This window comes from Oncorhynchus kisutch, linkage group LG5 (assembly GCF_002021735.2).
Source record: "Oncorhynchus kisutch isolate 150728-3 linkage group LG5, Okis_V2, whole genome shotgun sequence".
NCBI lineage: Eukaryota > Metazoa > Chordata > Actinopteri > Salmoniformes > Salmonidae > Oncorhynchus > Oncorhynchus kisutch.
In genome coordinates this window covers 32,102,930-32,121,709 of record NC_034178.2, presented here as the reverse complement: position 1 = coordinate 32,121,709, position 18,780 = coordinate 32,102,930, and the positions used below count along the sequence as shown (strand labels likewise).

The 18,780-nt window shown below is 42.7% G+C and overlaps 1 protein-coding gene across 3 annotated transcripts in view; it reads left to right on the top strand.

Annotated features, from left to right (window-relative positions):
• The window catches only part of cntn4 (contactin 4), a 175,784-nt gene that overhangs the window by 111,746 nt on the left and 45,258 nt on the right, over positions 1–18,780 (top strand). For all 3 annotated transcript variants that reach the window (XM_020483077.2, XM_020483076.2, XM_031824877.1), the window contains exons 10-11: positions 6,700–6,829; positions 8,185–8,335. In XM_020483077.2, the coding sequence (XP_020338666.1) occupies positions 6,700–6,829; positions 8,185–8,335 (281 nt within the window). The remainder of the gene's footprint in view (positions 1–6,699; positions 6,830–8,184; positions 8,336–18,780) is intronic.

Here is an 18,780-nt window from a genome sequence, read left to right as displayed (position 1 = left end):
TCATTAAAACTTGTTTTTCAACCACTCCACAAATTTCTTGTTAAATCAAATCAAATGTATTTATATAGCCTTCTTACATCAGCTGTTAACAAACTATAGTTTTGCCAAGTCGGTTAGGACATCTACTTTGTGCATGACATAAGTAATTTTTCCAACAGTTGTTTACAGATGGATTATTTCACTTATAATTCACTGTATCACAATTCCAATGGGTCAGAAGTTTACATACACTAAGTTGACTGTGCCTTTAAACAGCTTGGAATATTCCAGAAAATGATGTCATGGCTTTAAAAGCTTCTGTTAGGGTAACTTACATAATTTGTGTCAATTGGAGGTGTAGCTGTGGATGTATTTCAAGGCCTACCTTCAAACTCAGTGCCTCTTTTCTTGACATCATGGGAAAATCAAAAGAAATCAGCCGAGACCTCAGAAAAGAATTGTAGACTTCCACAAGTCTGGTTCATCATTGGGAGCAATTTCCAAATGCCTGAAAGTACCAAGTTCATTTGTACAAACAATAGAACGCAAGTATAAAAACTATGGGACCACGCAGCCATCATACCGCTCAGGAAGGAGATGCGTTCTGTCTCCTAGAAAATAATGTACGTTTGTGCGAAAAGTGCAAATCAATCCCAGAACTACAGCAATGGACCCTGTGAAGATGCTGGAGGAAACAGATACAAAAGTATCGATATCCACAGTAAAACGAGTCCTATATTGACATAACCTGAAAGCCCGCTCAGCAAGGAAGAAGCCACTGCTCCAAAACCGCCATAAAAAAACAGACTACGGTTTGCAACTGCAGATGGGGACAAAGATTGTACTTTTTGGAGAAATGTCCTCTGGTTTGATGAAACAAAAATAGAACTGTTTGGCAATATTGACCATCGTTATGTTTGGATTAAAAAGGGGGATGCTTGCAAGCCGAAGAACACCATCCCAACCGTGAAGCACGGGGGTGGCGGCATCATGTTATGGGGTTGCTTTGCTGCAAGAGGGACTGGTGCACTTCACAAAATAGATTATGTAGATATTTTGAAGTTTCATCTCAAGACATCAGTCAGGAAGTTAAAGCTTGGTCGCAAATGGATCTTCCAAATGGACAATGACCTCAAGCACACTGACAAAGTTGTGGCAAAATGGCTTAAGGACAACAAACTTTTTTTTTTCTTTAAGCAATGTTTTTTATTCTTGACACTCTTCCGTAAAGCCCAGCTCTGGAGTGTATGGCTAAAAGTGGTCCTAAGGACAGATACTCCAAAGCTCCTTCAGGGTTGTCTTTGGTCTCTTTGTTGCCTCCCTGATTAATGCGCTCATTGCCTGGTCTGTGGTGGGCAGCCCTCTCTTGGAAGGTTTGTTGTGGTGCCATGTTCTTTAATTTTTTAAATAATGGATTTAATGGTGCTCCGTGGGATGTTCAAAGTTTTGGATCTTTTTTTTATAACCCAACCCTGATCTGTACTTCTCCATAACTTTTTCCCTGACCTGTTTGGAGAGCTCCTTGGTCTTCAAGGTGTCGCCTGCTGGGTGGTGCTGTCACACCCTGACCATAGTTACTTTTTATATTTCTATGTTTTGGTTGGTCAGGGTGTGAGCTGAGTGGGCATTCTATGTTTCAGGTCTAGTTTGTCTATTTCTATGTCTGGCCTGATATGGTTCTCAATCAGAGGCAGGTGTTAGTCATTGTCTCTGATTGGGAACCATATTTAGGTAGCCTGGGTTTCACTGTGTGTTTTGTGTGTGATTGTTCCTGTCTTTGTATTTGCACCAGATAGGGCTGTTTCGGTTTTCACATTTCATTATTTTGTAGTTTCTTTATGTATAGTTTCTTCCTTCATTAAAATAACATGAATCATCATCACGCCGCATTTTGGTCCGACTCTCCTTCACCACAAGAGAACCGTTACAGAATCACCCACCACAACAGGACCAAGTGGCGTGGTAACAGGCAACAGCAGCAGCAGGAGCAGCGTGAAAACAAGCAACAGCAAAAGCGGCGCAATGAGGATTGGACATGGGACGATATATTGGATGGCAAGGGTTGCTACACATGGGAGGAGATCCTGGCGGGAAGGGATCGCCTTCCATGGGAACAGGTGGAGGCAGCGAGGAGAGCAGAGGCAGCCGTAGAGAGGAGTCGGCGATATGAGGGAACACGGTTGGCAAGGAAGCCCGAGAGTCAGCCCCAAAAATGTATTGGGGGGGGGGCTCACAGGGAGTATGGCTATGCCAGGTAGGAGACCTGCGCAAACTCCCTGTGCTTACCGGGGGGCTAGAGAGACCGGGCAGGCACCGTGTTATGCTGTGGTGCGCACGGTGTCTCCAGTGCGGGTGCATAGCCCGGTGCGGTATATTCCAGCTCTGCGTATCGGCCGGGCTAGATTGAGCATCGAGCCAAATGCCATGAAGCCGGCTCTACGCATCTGGTCCCCAGTGCGTCTCCTTGGGCCGGCTTACATGGCACCAGCCTTGCGCACGGTCTCCCCCCGGTTCGCCTGCATAGCCCAGTGCGGGCTATTCCACCTTGCCGCACTGGTAGAGCGACTGGGAGTATTCAACCAGGTAAGGTTGGGCAGGCTCGGTGATCAAGAGCTCCAGTGCGCCTGCACGGTCCGGTCTATCCAGTACCACCTCCACACCACAGCCCTCCGGTAGCAGCTCCCCGCACCAGGCTTCCTGTGCGTGTTCTCGGTCCAGTACCACCAGTGCCAGCACCACGCATCAGGCCTACAGTGCGCCTCGCCTCTCCAGCGCTGCCAGAGCCTTCCTCCTCTCCTGCGCTGTCAGAGTCTCCCGCCTGTTTAGCGCTGCCAGAGCCTTCCACCTCTACAGCGTTGCCGGAGTCTCCTGCCTGTTTAGCGCAGCCAGAGCTGTCAGTCTGCATGGAGCAGCCAGAGCTGTCAGTCTTCATGGAACAGCCAGAGCTGCCAGTCTGCATGGAGCAGCCGGAGCTGCCAGTCTGCATGGCTTTCAGAACAGGTGCCTTTCAGAACAGGTGTATATATACCGAGATCATGTGACAGATCATGTGACACTTAGAATGCACACAGGTGGACTTTATTTCACTAATTATGTGACTTCTGAAGGTAATTGGTTGCACCAGATCTTATTTAGGGGCTTCATAGCAAAGAGGGTGAATACATATGCACGCACCAATTTATGTTTTTTACGTTTTATAATTTTTTGAAACAAGTAATTTTTTCACCAATTTTTACTATTTTGTGTATGTCCATTACATGAAATCCATATAGAATATCCATTTAAATTACAGGTTGTAATGCAACAAAATAGGAAAATTGCCCAGGGGGATGAATACTTTTGCAAGACACTGTAGGGGTGCTGAGGGTTCTGCAGAATACCCCCCCCCCCCAAAAAAAAAGTCCAGGGGTATGAATACATTCTGTAGGCACGGTATATTCTTCTTACTATAAAATCATATAATACAAAAGAAATGAGACAGGACTTATAAGCATATCTTGCCAGATAACATACAGTAGGCCAACTTATATTTTGTTCTACTGAATGACATTTTCTTCATACAGTATCATATTTCTTTAATCCTGCCTAAAATAAACAATGCATTTATTTTGATGGTGCATTACATTGATTTATTTTACTTTTTTTAAATGTAGATGTTCCAAAGGCATCAGAGACCTGTATGCGGATTGCATGCATGGAGGCCTGGAGACGCTAAATGTGTTTATGTTAATTAATTGTCAATTACCGTGAGACTGGCCGCCTTTTGCATGACAATAACCCGTTGACAAAATGTCATGTCCGCCACAGCCCTACAGTATCTGTGATAAGAGGTGACAGTGTTCATTTAGGAGTAGGATTTCCTTAATATGGACATAATAAATGGGAGGATTAGTAATGCACTTCAATTAATAGATGAATCAAGCAGAGTTGGTCCATTGTTTGAAATGTCCCCATCAAATGGTGCAGCCTCATCAATCTAATAACTAATGGAGGGAGAGCAGGAACGGGGAAGATGGAACGTGCGCAGTGATTCATTACAGTAAATCAATGGGGACCTTTTTCTGCTTCTCCTGCTCGTTTGGACATTTGAGCTGACTGCAATGGCTTATGATATTACCTTCATATTTCAAATAACTTCCGGTGACACTTTATTTGGCTAATCCCAAGTGGGTGGCTTGTAGATGTTCGTTAGAATACCTTTCAACAACATTCCAACTGACTACAGTATCTACTAACCGTAACCCTTACCCTAACCCTTATTCTAAACCTAAACCTAACCTTAACCTTTACCTTAGCAAGCAGTTGCTTATCGGCAGATAATTTGCTGATAGTATGACCATCTGTAGATCATCTATATGGGACTATTGAAAAAAAGTGTAACTTAACTTCCCAAGTTTGGTCAGTAGTTAAAGTGCATGGGCACACAGTAGGGTATGAATAGTTCTGATACTGTCAGTAATGCAAATGCATTTCTCATACCTGCCGAAACGGACAACAATTAAACACCAAATTCAATGAATCTCAAAAACCGCCATGACAGACGTTTGTTTGTGACATCAATCGAGTCACACGGCTTGCTGTTTATACTCTCCTATATCAAATGAAGTGACCCGGTAGTGTTGGCAATGACATTGCCAATCATTTTCCATTCAGCAGAAGTTGTTGCAGATGGTCCCCCCAGGTCCCTGCATGAAAAACTGCTGATTTAAGAGGAATGTCATGCTTAATTAATAGCAGCCCGTAAATGGAGTGCGTTCCACACAAAGACCGATATAAGCCACCACCATTCTGCCGCTCTCGCCAGCAGGCACATTCGCCTCTGTGCATCCAGCTAGCAGCAAGTCACTGAGCATCATCAAAATTCACAACGCGACCTGCTCAAACACGGGCTTAGCTACTGATGTTTCAATGAGGACAGCTCCTCTTTTCATGTGACAGTACCTTAATCCCGTCAGACTGGAGCCACACCAAGCTGACACCCCTATGGAAATGTGCTTTAATGACATTAATGGTAGGCCTTTTGAAAACAGAGGAGATGAAGGGAAGCGGGGAACATGTAGCACCAAGTGCACTGACAAAAGCCCTACCCTTAAAAACTGGTGTTGGTTTTAATGCCATTCTGGGAATAGACACTCCGTTGGCCAGAAGTATGTGGACACCTTCCTTGTCGAACATCTCATTCCATAATCGTGGGCATTAACATGGAGTTGGTCACCCACCGTTGCTGCTATAACAGCCTCCACTCGTCTGGGAAGGCTTTCCACTAGATGTTGGAACGTTGCTGCTGGAATTTGCTTCCATTCTGTCACAAGAGCATTTGTGAGGTCGGGCACTGAGGCGGGCACTTAGGCGATTAGGATTGGCTCGCAGTCGGCGTTCCAATTCATCCCATAGGTGTTCGATGGGGTTGAGGTCTGGGCTCTGTGCAGGCCAGTCAAGTTCTTCCACACCGATCTCGTTAAACCATTTCTCTATGGACCTCGCTTTGTGCACATGGCCATTGTCATGCTGAAACAGGAAAGGGTCTTCCCAAACTGTTGCCACAAAGTTGGAAGCAAAGAATTGTCTAGAATGTTATTGTATGCTGTAGCATGAAGATTTCCCTTCACTGGAACTAAGGGGCCTAGCCCGAACCATGAAAAACAGCCACAGACCATTATTCCTACTACACCAAAATTTACAGTTGGGGCAGGTAGCGTTCTCCTGGCATCCGCCAAACCCAGATCAGTCATCGGACTGCCAGATGGTGAAGCATAATTAATCACTTCAAAGAACGCGTTTCCACTGCTCCAGATTCCAATGACGGCGAGCTTTACACCATTCCATTTTGATCTTAGGCTTGTCGGCTATGGAAACTCATTTCATGAAGCTCCTGACAAACAGTTATTGTGCTGACCTACCACTTCACGGCTGAGCCGTTGTTGCTCCTAGACATTTCCACTTCACAATAACAGCACTTACAGTTGACCAGGGCAGCCCTAGCAGGGCAGAAATTTGATCAACTGACTTGTTGGAAAGGTAGCATGGTAACATGTTGAAAGTCTCTGAGCTCTTCAGTAAGGCCATTCTATTGCCAGTGTTTGTCTATGGAGATTGCATGGGTGTGTGGGGATTTTATATATGGCGTGGCTGAAGTTCAAATATGTAAACATACCTTGACGATAAAGATGCTAAGTGTCTGGGTTTTAGTGCATTAAACCCACTTAGGCTAATACGCCTGTTTATTTTGATGGGCCAGTCACAAGAGCTGTATCTCCTTCACTAAGATGGCAGGAATCTGCTATTCACAGTGGCTCAGTGCAGTGAGGGATCTGCGGTGTACATAACAGCATACATACAGTACTTAGTATGTATAGGGCACACTGTACCTATCAGGAAACCAATTTTCACATGCAGCATAGCTCTGATAAGATATTCCTAATCCTCACATCCAGTCCTCATGCTGAAGGGGAAACAGGTCCATTGGTGCAGCCAGAGATATAAATAGGGCATGGTTTTATTCCACTCTCATAAACATGCAGATTGATTAGGGTCATTTTCTGCTAGCCTGCCTCCCTCCACCCAACCCCCTCCCTCCATTAGTGATGAAAACCTAGATTTATTGCCACGTCCGTCACTGCCACACTATAATTCACTGGCACATTGGCTGCATGCTTTTATGTAAATGAGCAATCGCAATAAGGCATATCAAAAAGCATGTCTCTGTCTCTCTGTTCATAGGAGCGCATACAGGTTGCCAATGGGCTGTTGTCAATCAGCCGACTGACGCTGTCCGATATTGGAATGTATCAATGTGTGGCTGGAAACAAGCATGGGGAGGTCTACTCCAATGCAGAGCTCAAAGTCATAGGTAAGGCAATACAAGGTGTGTGGGTGTACGTGCCTGACAGCCTACATGCCGGTGCATGTATTGTATGTTGTACAGTATGCACGTTTGTTGTGTGCATGTTTTAGTGTCATAGGTAGTTTGTTTTTCCGCTCTCTACCATCACAGTGTGACCTCTAGCTTCTCTGTGATTGCCTCCTAATTAAAAGGCATTCATTAAAAGATGAATGCACTGGGGTGCTGTTGATGTATGGCCATGCCACTGTGCTCCCCAGTCCCACCCATCTGCCCTGTCAGTCCTGTTCCTCTGGACCCTGTTCCCTGGCACAGGGCTGGCCTTCAGCTCTCCCTCTCGAAACCCATCTCCCACCACTCTTCATCATCGTTTTGCCATTGATTGGAATTAGATCCAACACAGCCAAAGTTCCCAGGTTGAATTAAACGTGGAGGAGGTAAAAACGTCATTGACAGCCCCTGGCACTAATTGAAGTGCTTTATAAAAGCAAAGGAAGGGAGGATCCTGGAGAGAAAAGGAGATGATCATCATAGAACTAATTTGAGCTGCAAAACAGACATGACATTTTCCCTTTGTTTTTCTTAGCCGAGAAAAGGATTCCCTGTTTTTTAAGGAGTGCAGTGTGTTGCACTCTCCTTCCTTCCCTGCCATTTCTACTCAACACATTACACGCCTCACTTTGAAATAGACAGCAGCCATGCAAGGGTGTATTAAAACCTTTAGGGGTTATACAGATAACGTACCATTGCATAATTATTTTTTTGTTTTGTGCTTTTTTTCCACATGTCTGCCTTTGACTCACTCTCTGTCTAGTGTGGAGTTTAGTAATCTCCTTGAGCCTTGTTTACACTGGCTAAGACCTGCTCTATCTCTGGCCAATGACAATGACTATCTCTAGGTCTGGCCAATGACAATGACTATCACTAGGTCTGGCCAATGACAATGACTATCACTAGGTCTGGCCAATGACAATGACTATCACTAGGTCTGGCCAATGACAATGACTATCTCTAGGTCTGGCCAATGACAATGACTATCTCTAGGTCTGGCCAATGACAATGACTATCTCTAGGTCTGGCAAATGACAATGACTATCTCTAGGTCTGGCCAATGACATTGACTATCTCTAAGTCTGGCCAATGACAATGACTATTCCCTTGATGTATATGTTGTTATTTCCTGTGACATCACCAGGTAAAGACTCTGGACCCAGTATACTAAGGCCCTGAGGTTCTCCTAGTTCAGGTCATGTGTTCAGGATAAACTCATGTCTTTACGCTCATGTCATACATGTTGAAAGTTAAACATAAAAAGTAAAGGGGAAGGGAAGTGTTGAGTTTTTAACATGTATGTGTTGTCTTAGCTGTTGCCCCAGATTTCTCCCAGAGCCAGCTGAGGAGCCACACAATGGTGAAGGAGGGAGGAGATGTGCTGATGGAGTGCAGGCCCAAAATGTCCCCCTGGGGTGGGATCTCCTGGAGGAAGGGCAGTGAGACTCTACAAGAGAGAAACAGGTAAGCGAACAATCTCTCTCTCTCTCTCTCGTTATTAGGTCATCCCTCTCTCATAATGGGGTTGATTTCCTAAACACTGGGGTTACTGTGGGATTTGTTCTGGTATGGTACCCTGGAGGCTATGCTTACTGTATGGTTACCTTTCCCGGCTCTGTAGCTTGATATTATATATCTGGTCATATTAGTGATTGTATTCCTCAATGTTACAGAGTCCCTCCTTGACTGTTAACATTTTATATCCAGCTTTGGGTTAAAATAAATATTGGAAGTCACGTCTCTGTCTGTATACCTACCTGCTTCAGATGTAGACTCCCGTAGGCCAGTGTTAATTTTTCCAACAATAACTAAGACGAAAAATATTAGCCAACGACCTATATTTCCTGACGAAAATGAATGACGATAATGAGACAAGATGCCATGGGGAAAAAAGACAACTATTCTAAGTGACTTTTCATTTGAGATGACAAGAGGAGAATTCCATGCGAGACTAATGGACAGGAATTTGACAGGAAGCTCCTTTTCATCTGTTTTGTCCAATCATAAGCAAGCATACCTTTGCAGAATATAATGCAAACCTCTCGTTGGTCTTTTAGTTAAAAAGGCTGATTGAGCTGATATACAGTATCCACAGACATTTCAATTGTAACAGTAATGTTTACTGTCTCTTACTTTCGTATTGCCTGTTTTAGCTTTTTTCCAATTAGCTTTTTCCCGTGTGGAAATACTAAATCTATTTTCTGAATATTAGCTAATATACAATAATAACTCAAACATTGTTGGAAATGCTCAGATTCTCCCCTTTTAAAGGAATCACTGTCATTTATCACAAGGTGGAGAAAAACCGTAGGTCTAAATGGTTAAACCTGTAGCCAATAGCAATGTTGCCAGCAATACAAGGGAAAGGGGAATACCTAGTCAGTTGTACAACTGAAATGTGTCATCCGTATTTAAACCAACCCCTCTGAATCAGAGAGGTGCAGGGGGCTGCCTTAATCAACATCCATGGCTCCTGGGGAACAGTGGGTTAACTGTCTAGCTCAGGGGTAGAACAACAGATTTTTACCTTGCCAGCTCTGTGATTCGAGACAAAAACCTTTCACGCTCTAACCACTAGGCTACCTGCCACCACTGGATAGAAGGCCTAGTTGGTCAAGGCTATCTTAATGTGCACAAGTTGGAGGTATAAAAAAAAATGCACAGAGGAAAATGTGACTAACATAACAGTGACTAAAACAAGACTAAAATTGTCCAGAGTTTTAGTTGGCTGATAATAACTAAAACTATGAAGGCTGAAATGACTCAAATGAAATCTAAAATATCTGACACAATTCAACACTGCCGTAGACCTACATTCAGTAAGGTTTTCAAGTCACTTAGTGTACAAAACATTAGGAACACCTTCCTAATTGCACCCCTTTTTGTCCTCAGAACAGCCTCAATTCATCATGGACTACACTGTGTCGAAAACGTGCCACAGGGATGCTGGCCCATTTTTACTCCAATGCTTCCCACAGTTGTGTCAAGTTGGCTGAATGTCCTTTGGGGGGGGTGGACCATTGTTGATACATACGGGAAATTGTTGAGCGTTAAAAACTCAGCAGCGACGTAGTTCTTGACACAAACCGGTGCGCCTGGCACCTACTACCATAACCCGTTCAAAGGCACTTCAATATTTTGTTTTGCCCGTTCACCCTCGGAATGGCACACATCACAATCCATGTCTCAGTTGTCTCAAGGCTTAAAAATCCTTCTATAACCTGCCTCCTCCCCTTCATCTACACTGATTTAAGTGAATATAACAAGTGACATCAATAATGGATATGTTTGGAATGGAGAGTTTTGTTGATTGATTTGGGGTTTTGCACTGCTGTGACACTGTTATATGTTCCAATGGGATGATTAATTCAACAGCAGTGGCTATATTACGGTTGAATGGGTGGATGTTTCCTTGTAACCCTGTTGAGATAGTGTATATGTTTCCTAACATCAATAAGGGATCATATCTTTTACCTGGATTCACCTGGTCAGTCTTTATCATGGAAAGAGCAGGTGTTCCTAATGTTTTGTACAGTCAGTATATAATGCCTGGTGTAATTCACAGTGTAGATGTACACCACAAACAAACCAGTGTCAGTACTGAAGGTATAATTGGTTTGGCCAGTACTTATGGGTGTCCCGATATGCCCCTCGCTGTGTAGAGTCTGGGTGCTAATCAAGCACTTTTCGCCCTCTGTGGGGGTGTGTGGGTGACCAGTCACTGTCTGCTGACACGACACGCTTTTCTGGGCTAAAGTGTTAACTGCTAGCAGTGACAGGAGAGTAGGGAATGTGTGTGTGTGTGTGTGTGTGTGTATAAATATGTGTGTGTGTGTGTGTGTGTGTGTGTGTGTGTGTGTGTGTGTGTGTGTGTGTGTGTGTGTGTGTGTGTGTGTGTGTGTGTGTGTGTGTGTGTGTGTGTGCGTGGCATCAGGGGTCTGGTCAGTCAGGCTGTCCTGATCCAGACAGCAGCTGCACCCCTTTTTGTGGCACAACTCACAGCAGGACTGTGTGCACAGTGTCTGGCACGTCTTGTCAGAGTTTACATATACACAAAGAAGTGTTGTCGCTAAACAAAGTGGCCCTGCATTTGCATAGTGGTTGCGCTGCTTGTGCCCTTCAGTTGCCCTGTATACTTATGTATATGATGCTGTCTCCCTAGCAGACTGATCAAGGCTGGAATTCTGAAGCACATCAGGTTTTATTAATAAAATATGTATTTTTCTCTTTCGTCATCCCTCTTGAACTGACAGCTAGAATCTTGGTTGAACTGTGAGGTAGCAACGGATTACACACAACAACAACAAAAACGAGTGTTCCTCAAAGTTTCTTTGGGAAGAGTGATGGTTCTACTGACTAAAAAGAACTGACCCAAAGAACCATTTGAGCCATTCAATGTCTCTTTGCAGTTCAAGAAAGGGTTCTTTCCTCTTTTAGTGATAATTCAAATGTGGGGGTGGCGGTTTATTAGAATATTTTTGAGGCGCTGATTTGCTCACAGCTCGTTTTTGTGCAACCGTGAGTGAGAGTGTCATTCCAACATCTAATCTGTTGTGTTGTGCCAGTACATGTTATATATGGCAATCCCAGTGTAGGTGTCTTGTGAAAGACTTACCTATAGCCTTGTGTCAATTGAGAATGGGTGACTAAGTCAGTAGTTCTCAATTCTCTCCCAGCTGTTCCAGAGCTAGCACCCCTGATTCATCCTACGGTATGGCATTTTAACAAGACACTATCAAGCCAGAATAAAACAACTCTGTGTTGTTCTACAAAGAAACGTTGATGATTGAGAAAGGTTCTATAAAGAACCATAAGAAGGGGTTCTATATAGCCCCAAGAAGCATTGTAACCATAGAGGAACCCTTTTTTGGTGCTAAATAAATATAAAACCTTTTTAATGGTTCTTCATAGCACTGTAGATGTTCCATTTAGAACCTTATGAACACGGTTCTCTATAGAACCTTCAAAAAAATACATAGCATATAGCACCAAAAAAGGGTTCCGCTATGGTTACAAGCCAATAGAATCATTTGTTTTTAGCGTGTATGCTTTTCCCTTTCCATGGTTTCCAACACAGATATCCACTGAGCTACAGTAACTGATCATTTTGATTTAACATCCTGCTCGTAGCCTATGGATATGTTTGGAATGGAGAGTTTTGTTGATTGATTTGGTGTTTTGCACTGATGTGACACTGTTATATGTTCCAATGGGATGATTAATTCAACAGCAGTGGCTATATTACGGTTGCATGGATGGATGTTTCCTTGTAACCCTGTTCTTCCCTGCTGTTTTGTGGGTCCTTGTTGTTTCACTATGAGCTTGTTAGAAGTAGATAGATAGTTGAGATATACTGTATATGTTTGCTGTAGCGGAGAGGCCTACCAGAACTCATATACTGTATGGTATTTTAATGTTCTGATCGGGACTTGTTGGAAGCAAAGGCAAAAGTGGATTATTACATCTGGACCAGTGCCCCATAAACACAATCTATCATAATAATATGCTATTCACAAAGGGAATTATATTACAATACCTCTAGGTCTGTGTTCTTGTGGAGTCCTGAATTGAACTTGAAAAGTAAATTGTCATGCTTTTACTTTGTAAATGCTATTCAGTGCAGACCACCTCTTTGACACAGAGGTAATTAAAAAGAAAAATGTGCAGATAACACGTTTGCTCGCATCTGTCCCAGGTTGTATTGTGCTGGATGAAATCTTGTCAGGATGCTGGATTGCATTGTCAATAGGTGGAACCCTGCCAAATTACTTTTTTGCAGAACTGAAAAAATGTATGAGGCATTGAATGTGTTGTCTCTACTCTTTCTTGCTTTCTTTCTTTCTTTCTCCTTCGCCCTATTTCTCTCTCTCTCTCTTTCTCTCTCTCTCTATCAGTTTCTCTCTCTCGCTATCTCTTCCTCTCTCACCCCAGTCTCATTCTCTCTCTCACACACACACACAGACACACATTGCTCAGACATACAAACCTACTTTGAGCCCAAGTTGTCCTGCCCTTTCTGGACCGCCTACATCTCATGCTATGGAAGTAATCATCACCTGTTCTTGTCGTCATTTAACATATTGTCTCACTTCGAAAGGACTGTGTTACTGGAGGATGAATGCTTTGATAACCATTGTGATTTAGCGGTAGTTAAAAAACCTTAAAATCATGTAAAGTGAAACTAGTTCACCATGCAAATGAGAGGACCACCACTGCTTTGCTTCGTCCATCAAAGATCGATTATACCAGTAACACAATTACTGCACTTGAGAGTAATCAATAATCACATTTATTGTTTTGAAAATAAGGTGTGAGCAGGATGTGGCGGTACACCTGCTCAGGAGCGTGCATAATCAAAGGCGGGAGGGGTGTGTGTGTTGTGAACCCCTTTTGTTCAAGATTAATTGGCCTAATTGCGTTAGCGCTCCACTGTGGCTTTAGAGGGAGGGGAGCCAGTGTCACCAGCTGGGTAATCCATCTTCATAGCAGCAGCTCTTTTTTTCTGCAAGAGACCAGCAGAGAGTGGGGTGGGGGTGGTGGGGGGGGGGGGTTGTCTTATCTCTCCCAGACAACCCTGCAGGGACCCGGTTTAGATGACATCAGCTGGAACAAAGCAGCTGAGAACGCAGAGCAGGGTCTTGCTGATGAGTGTATAAGTGGGCCGTGTCAGGCAATGGACCGTTGCCTAAAAACATGCCATTTCAATATGTCACCACTGAATTGGAAGAGAGAGAGAGAAAAAAAATGTGTTGGCCCCACACACCAGACCCACACACTCAACTGTCTCTGTATGAGTGGCCACCGCCCGCCCGCCTGCCGGACGTGCCGACATTCTGTTTTCCCCTCATCTCCTCTCCCTAAATTAAAGGCAGTCTTTCAAAGGGCTAGAGTTATCTTACACCACAGCAGCACTCGTAGGGAAGAAGCCATTTTTTTCATTCAGCATAACTATGTCAAGGGAAATATAGATATGTCAAGGGAAATATAGATACGTTAAGGGAAATATAGATATCGTTCTATCAAAGATATCTACATACATTTTGAAACATTGTATATCCCTGGAAATAACCAGAGGTATGTAAACATAACAGTTTTGAAAACATTTAACATAGACTTAAGCCCTGGTGTAACCTCATATCCCAGCGACAATGCCTGGGTAGAAAACACTGCAACTGTGGCCTAGAGGGGGAGTGAACCCATTTTTCATTTTTCTTTTTGCATTTTTCATCATTTGAATCACACAAATGCGAGGTGTCTTCAAAATACTATGCATATTATGCATAAAATGGACAAATGTAATCATTATTTGTATGGGGTATATTGATTATCTATTGACTCAACTTGCCCCTTGCTAAGTGGCACAATTTACCCCAAAGCAACCATTTTGACTATATTATCTACAAGGATGCACTTTCATGCTAGGTTTAGGACCTCGTATTGTAGCTTATAGAGACCCCAAAGTATGCATAAAACAGTCTTTAATCAGTCTACTTTGGTGTAGACAGAAGCATCATGAAACCTATAACACAATAAATACATTTTACTTTGTAAAATTCTTCTTTTTTTTTTTATACCTAGCCTGCTTATCACTTTTCCCATGTGGTTTGTTCCGTCACGGACTCCATGAAATGATGACCTCTTCCTAAATATTACCTCATCCTGACCTAGAAATATTTCCAAATATTTTTTGGTCCTTTGATATAGTTGCTTGGCTTCGGATGGAAGTCTTAAACTGATGTGCAAAAGTGGTACAGATCAACTGCAGTGTGTTTCGGTGTGCTGTGATGCTGTACCATTGTCTGTGAAGCACAGGGGTTTTATTGCCTTGGTGAGATCTGTTTAGTGGCTCTATATTAGTTTTGCTGTAGTATATGGAAGGAGGAAAGTAAAGTAGATTGGTTAGTGTCAGTTAAGAATTACATATGGCAAGTTTACTCAGTCAAAGCCATGGTATGTTCTCATTAAGGCTCAACGTAATGTAGCGCTAACATTATTCTAATTGCTGTGTAGACTTTTTACTGAAGTTGTACAATTGAAGTATTACATACTGCAAGAAGTCCCAGTCAGTGGTGATTGTATTGTATTGTAATGCATAGGCTTCTGCAAAAAATGGCTGTATCATGAGCGATACAGTAGATTAAGTTGACTTTCAGAAGATGTCATGCAGAGACCATCTTCTTTTAAACATTAACCTCACTTTAAATCTATTCTTGTAACTTTCACCTTTATTATATGTGGCCAGATGGAATTATTCTACCTTCTTACTGCATAGAATAAGTTACCTTGATTGCTTTGTGCACTTTAAAGAAGTGCACTGTGTTTTGACTTTACAGCTGTTTCTACCACTCTCTCTTGAACTCATAATTGGTGGCTTGTCAGGCCTTGATGCCTGGCCGGGGGTGTTTAACATACAACGCTTGTAGAATATTCTTCCTACATCCCTGTAGAGTGGATAATGGATTGAGTGGTGGAAATGAGGCATAGCAGGGGTTTCTGCGTCAGGGTGTTGACTGTTGACTGCTCCACCATATTGAGGGTGACAGGGACGGGAGTGAGATTGCTCCAGATCTAGCCATGCTTTTGGCCCATCTCTAACCCTTCCTGCAAAGCAAGAGGAAACGAGATGGCTCTCACATAAATGAAGTGATGTCTGCCAGAGTGAACTTCATTTACAGACCCCATCTGCTATGCCAGACACACTCCAGAATGAATCAATGTCAGGAAGGAAACCAAATGTGGAATGAGTATCAGCACATTTTTATAAGTGTCCACAGAGGAAGCTTGTGATGCATTTACTTACATTGACTTAGTATAAACGATTTTGCACTCAGTCATTACTCAGACATGATTAAGTGTCACACTTGCACTTTTTAAAATGTAATAATGTGATTTTCATCAAACGTTGCTCAAAGTTACAAAGTTACATTATGAAATCTTAACATGAAACAGATGCGTTGTTATTAAAGAGAGGGATTAGCCCAGAGCACTGTTTTAGTTTTCATTCATTTCAGTGGTGCCATGCTGTTGTGCTTATTAAAAAACATTGGTTATCATGTTTGAATGTCACTTCGCATTTTTTCTCATCACGTCTCTAATTTCCTCATTTGATTCTAATTGAACATCTGCTTGGAAAAGTGGAGATCTGGATCTCTGCGGAGGTGCCTGTGACAACGTCGCGTTCCGAGTGGAATATTGAGAGGTTCTGCAGCCTAATAAACGTATCTCATTTCCTCACCTTGAAGGGAGGCACACCACCTGATAAGTTGTTTGTGCAGCTTATGGTGCTCATGGTCATTTAGCAATAGACTCTGTCTTCAGAGTCAGTCTGGTGTTGGCTGGGGCGGGAATGTCACATGAAGGGGAATGGCCCTCCCACCTGAGGATGAGAGCAGGCTGGAGAATGGATGCACTGACTGGAGCACATCTCAGCACAGACAGACAGACAGACAGACAGACAAGACAGACAAGACAGACAGACAGACAGACAGACAGACAGACAGACAGACAGACACACACACTCCTCCGTGCAGTCTTGATTTCACCTAAAGTATGTTGTGGCTTTTATCACTTACATAGTTTTAATAGCTGACCTTAACTTGATCTATCAAGATGTGCAGTGCTAGTGCATAAAGGATTCATGTTTATTGAATATTTCCCTCTCCAAAAAAAAGTCAATTAATAAGAAACACATCACATATTTTTTTTTTACCTTTATTTTACTAGGCAAGTCAGTTAAGAACAAATTCTTATTTACAATGACGGCCTACCAAAAGGCAAAAGGGCTCCTGCTTGGACAGGGCCTAGGAATAAAAAGAAAACCATAGGACAAAACTGTTGATGTGATATTTTATACAGTATATGTTTTATATTTTTACAGACATTTTATAAAGTATTTTTATTCACGTAAATCATGTATTGATACCAGTGGTAGATTTATTGGTAACACTTTATTTGGACGGTCCATCTGTGGATGCTCTACAGACTATCAGTAACATTTCAACTAAATATCTACTAACCTTAGCCCTAACACTCTACTAACCTTAGCCCTAACAAGTAACCCTAAACGCAACCCTTACCCTAACCCTTATTCTAAACCTAAGCAGTTGCTTATCAACAGATAGGTGTAACAGATTAACGCAACAACAAAAAACATGCCCCTTAATGATCAAGCTATTTCTGGTCATATCAAGTTAGCTGAACCCTTGTACCCTATCTTGTAAAGGTTGTAAAACAAGCTCAAGGAAGTTAAGTTGATCGCCTTAACCCAAATAAATCTAAACCTGGAGATTTTTGCTGAGATTAGGTCAGAACCCTTTGCTGAGATTAGGTCAGAACCTTTTGCTGAGATTAGGTCAGAACCCTTTGCTGAGATTAGGTCAGAACCCTTTGCTGAGATTAGGTCAGAACCATCTTTACCTGTCCACGTGCCATGTTCTTCTCTACGGGATTATTCTTTATCTGGGAGAGACTGCTGCTGATATCGTTTTTCAAAGGGAGAATGTGCCAGCACAGCACAAGTAATCCATCTTGGTTCCCGACAATTTCTTTGGAACCGGTGTGTGTGTGTGTGTGCTCCTTATTCCTGAAGGATACCTCAGCCAGCGCATGAGGAGGAGATTAATATCAGTGGAAGGGAATATATTTTGAGAGCAATTTGTGATTAGAGGAAGGATCCTGTAGCAGTACATCCACACAGCCCTCTGTGGACCAGACAGATAAACACTCCACTCCTTCCAATGCAATTACCAACACAATCCCATCCTGTTCTCCTGTTTCACAGTCGGAAATGAAGACAATGTAAATCGGGAGCTTTGATTAAGACAGCTACCTGTAATAAGTAGTAGCTCTGCACAGCGTTTAATTCATACACATACACTGAGTGTACAAAACATTAGGAACACCTTCCTAATATTGAGTTGCACCCCCTTTTGCCCTCAGAACAGCCTCAATTGGCCAGGGCATGCACTCTACAAGGTGTCGAAAGCATTCCACATGATTATGCTGGCCCATGTTGACTCCAATGCTTCCCACGGTTGTGTCAAGTTGGCTGGATACATACAGGAAAGATACATACAGGAAACTTTTGATTGTGAAAAACCCAGCAGCAATGCAGTTATTGACACACCCAAACCGGTGCACCTGGCGCCTACTACCATACTCCATTCAAAGGCACTTAAACATTTTGTCTTGTCCATTCACACTCTGAATGGCACACATGCACAATCCATGTCTCAATTGTCTCAAGGCATAAAAATAATTCTTAAACCTGTCTCCTCCCCTTAATCTACTACACCAGGGATGAACAATTTTTGTAGGCCCACGGTCCAATTTTTTAAATACATAAAAAAAAAAAAAATTCATTGTTGTCTGTGTGTTTTTTTGGGGAAGTCAGTCAGGGTCACAAGTTACTGTTGAGATTTATAATAATAGAATACACAAGGTGCAATTTATAAATGTAGTTGTGCATCAGCAGCCACTCAATTAGCCAATGTCAGCTACATTTGTTTTGATTGGTAAATTTGTCTAGCGGCCAGCTACCTAAACTTGTAGTAAGCATGATCAAATTACTATTTACTATAGAATTGTATAACTGTGTGAAATTAGTTATATTATTGCCAAATCTTCTCTCCGCCCCATGGGAAAATGTGAAGAATTCAGGAAATGAACTTTAAAACAAAGAATGTTGTTCTTCACTGTCACGGGTGGCCACTAAAATGTTTTGCTTACAAGGGTGTGGATATGCGGCCCTTCATGATGAGTTCCGTTTTTTTCGGAGCCTCCACCTACATCAAAGTTGCTCATCCCTGATCTACACTGATTGAAGTGGATTTATTAACAACTGACATCAATAAGGGATCATAGCTTTCACCTGGATGTCATGGAAAGAGCATGTTTTGTAAACTCAGTGT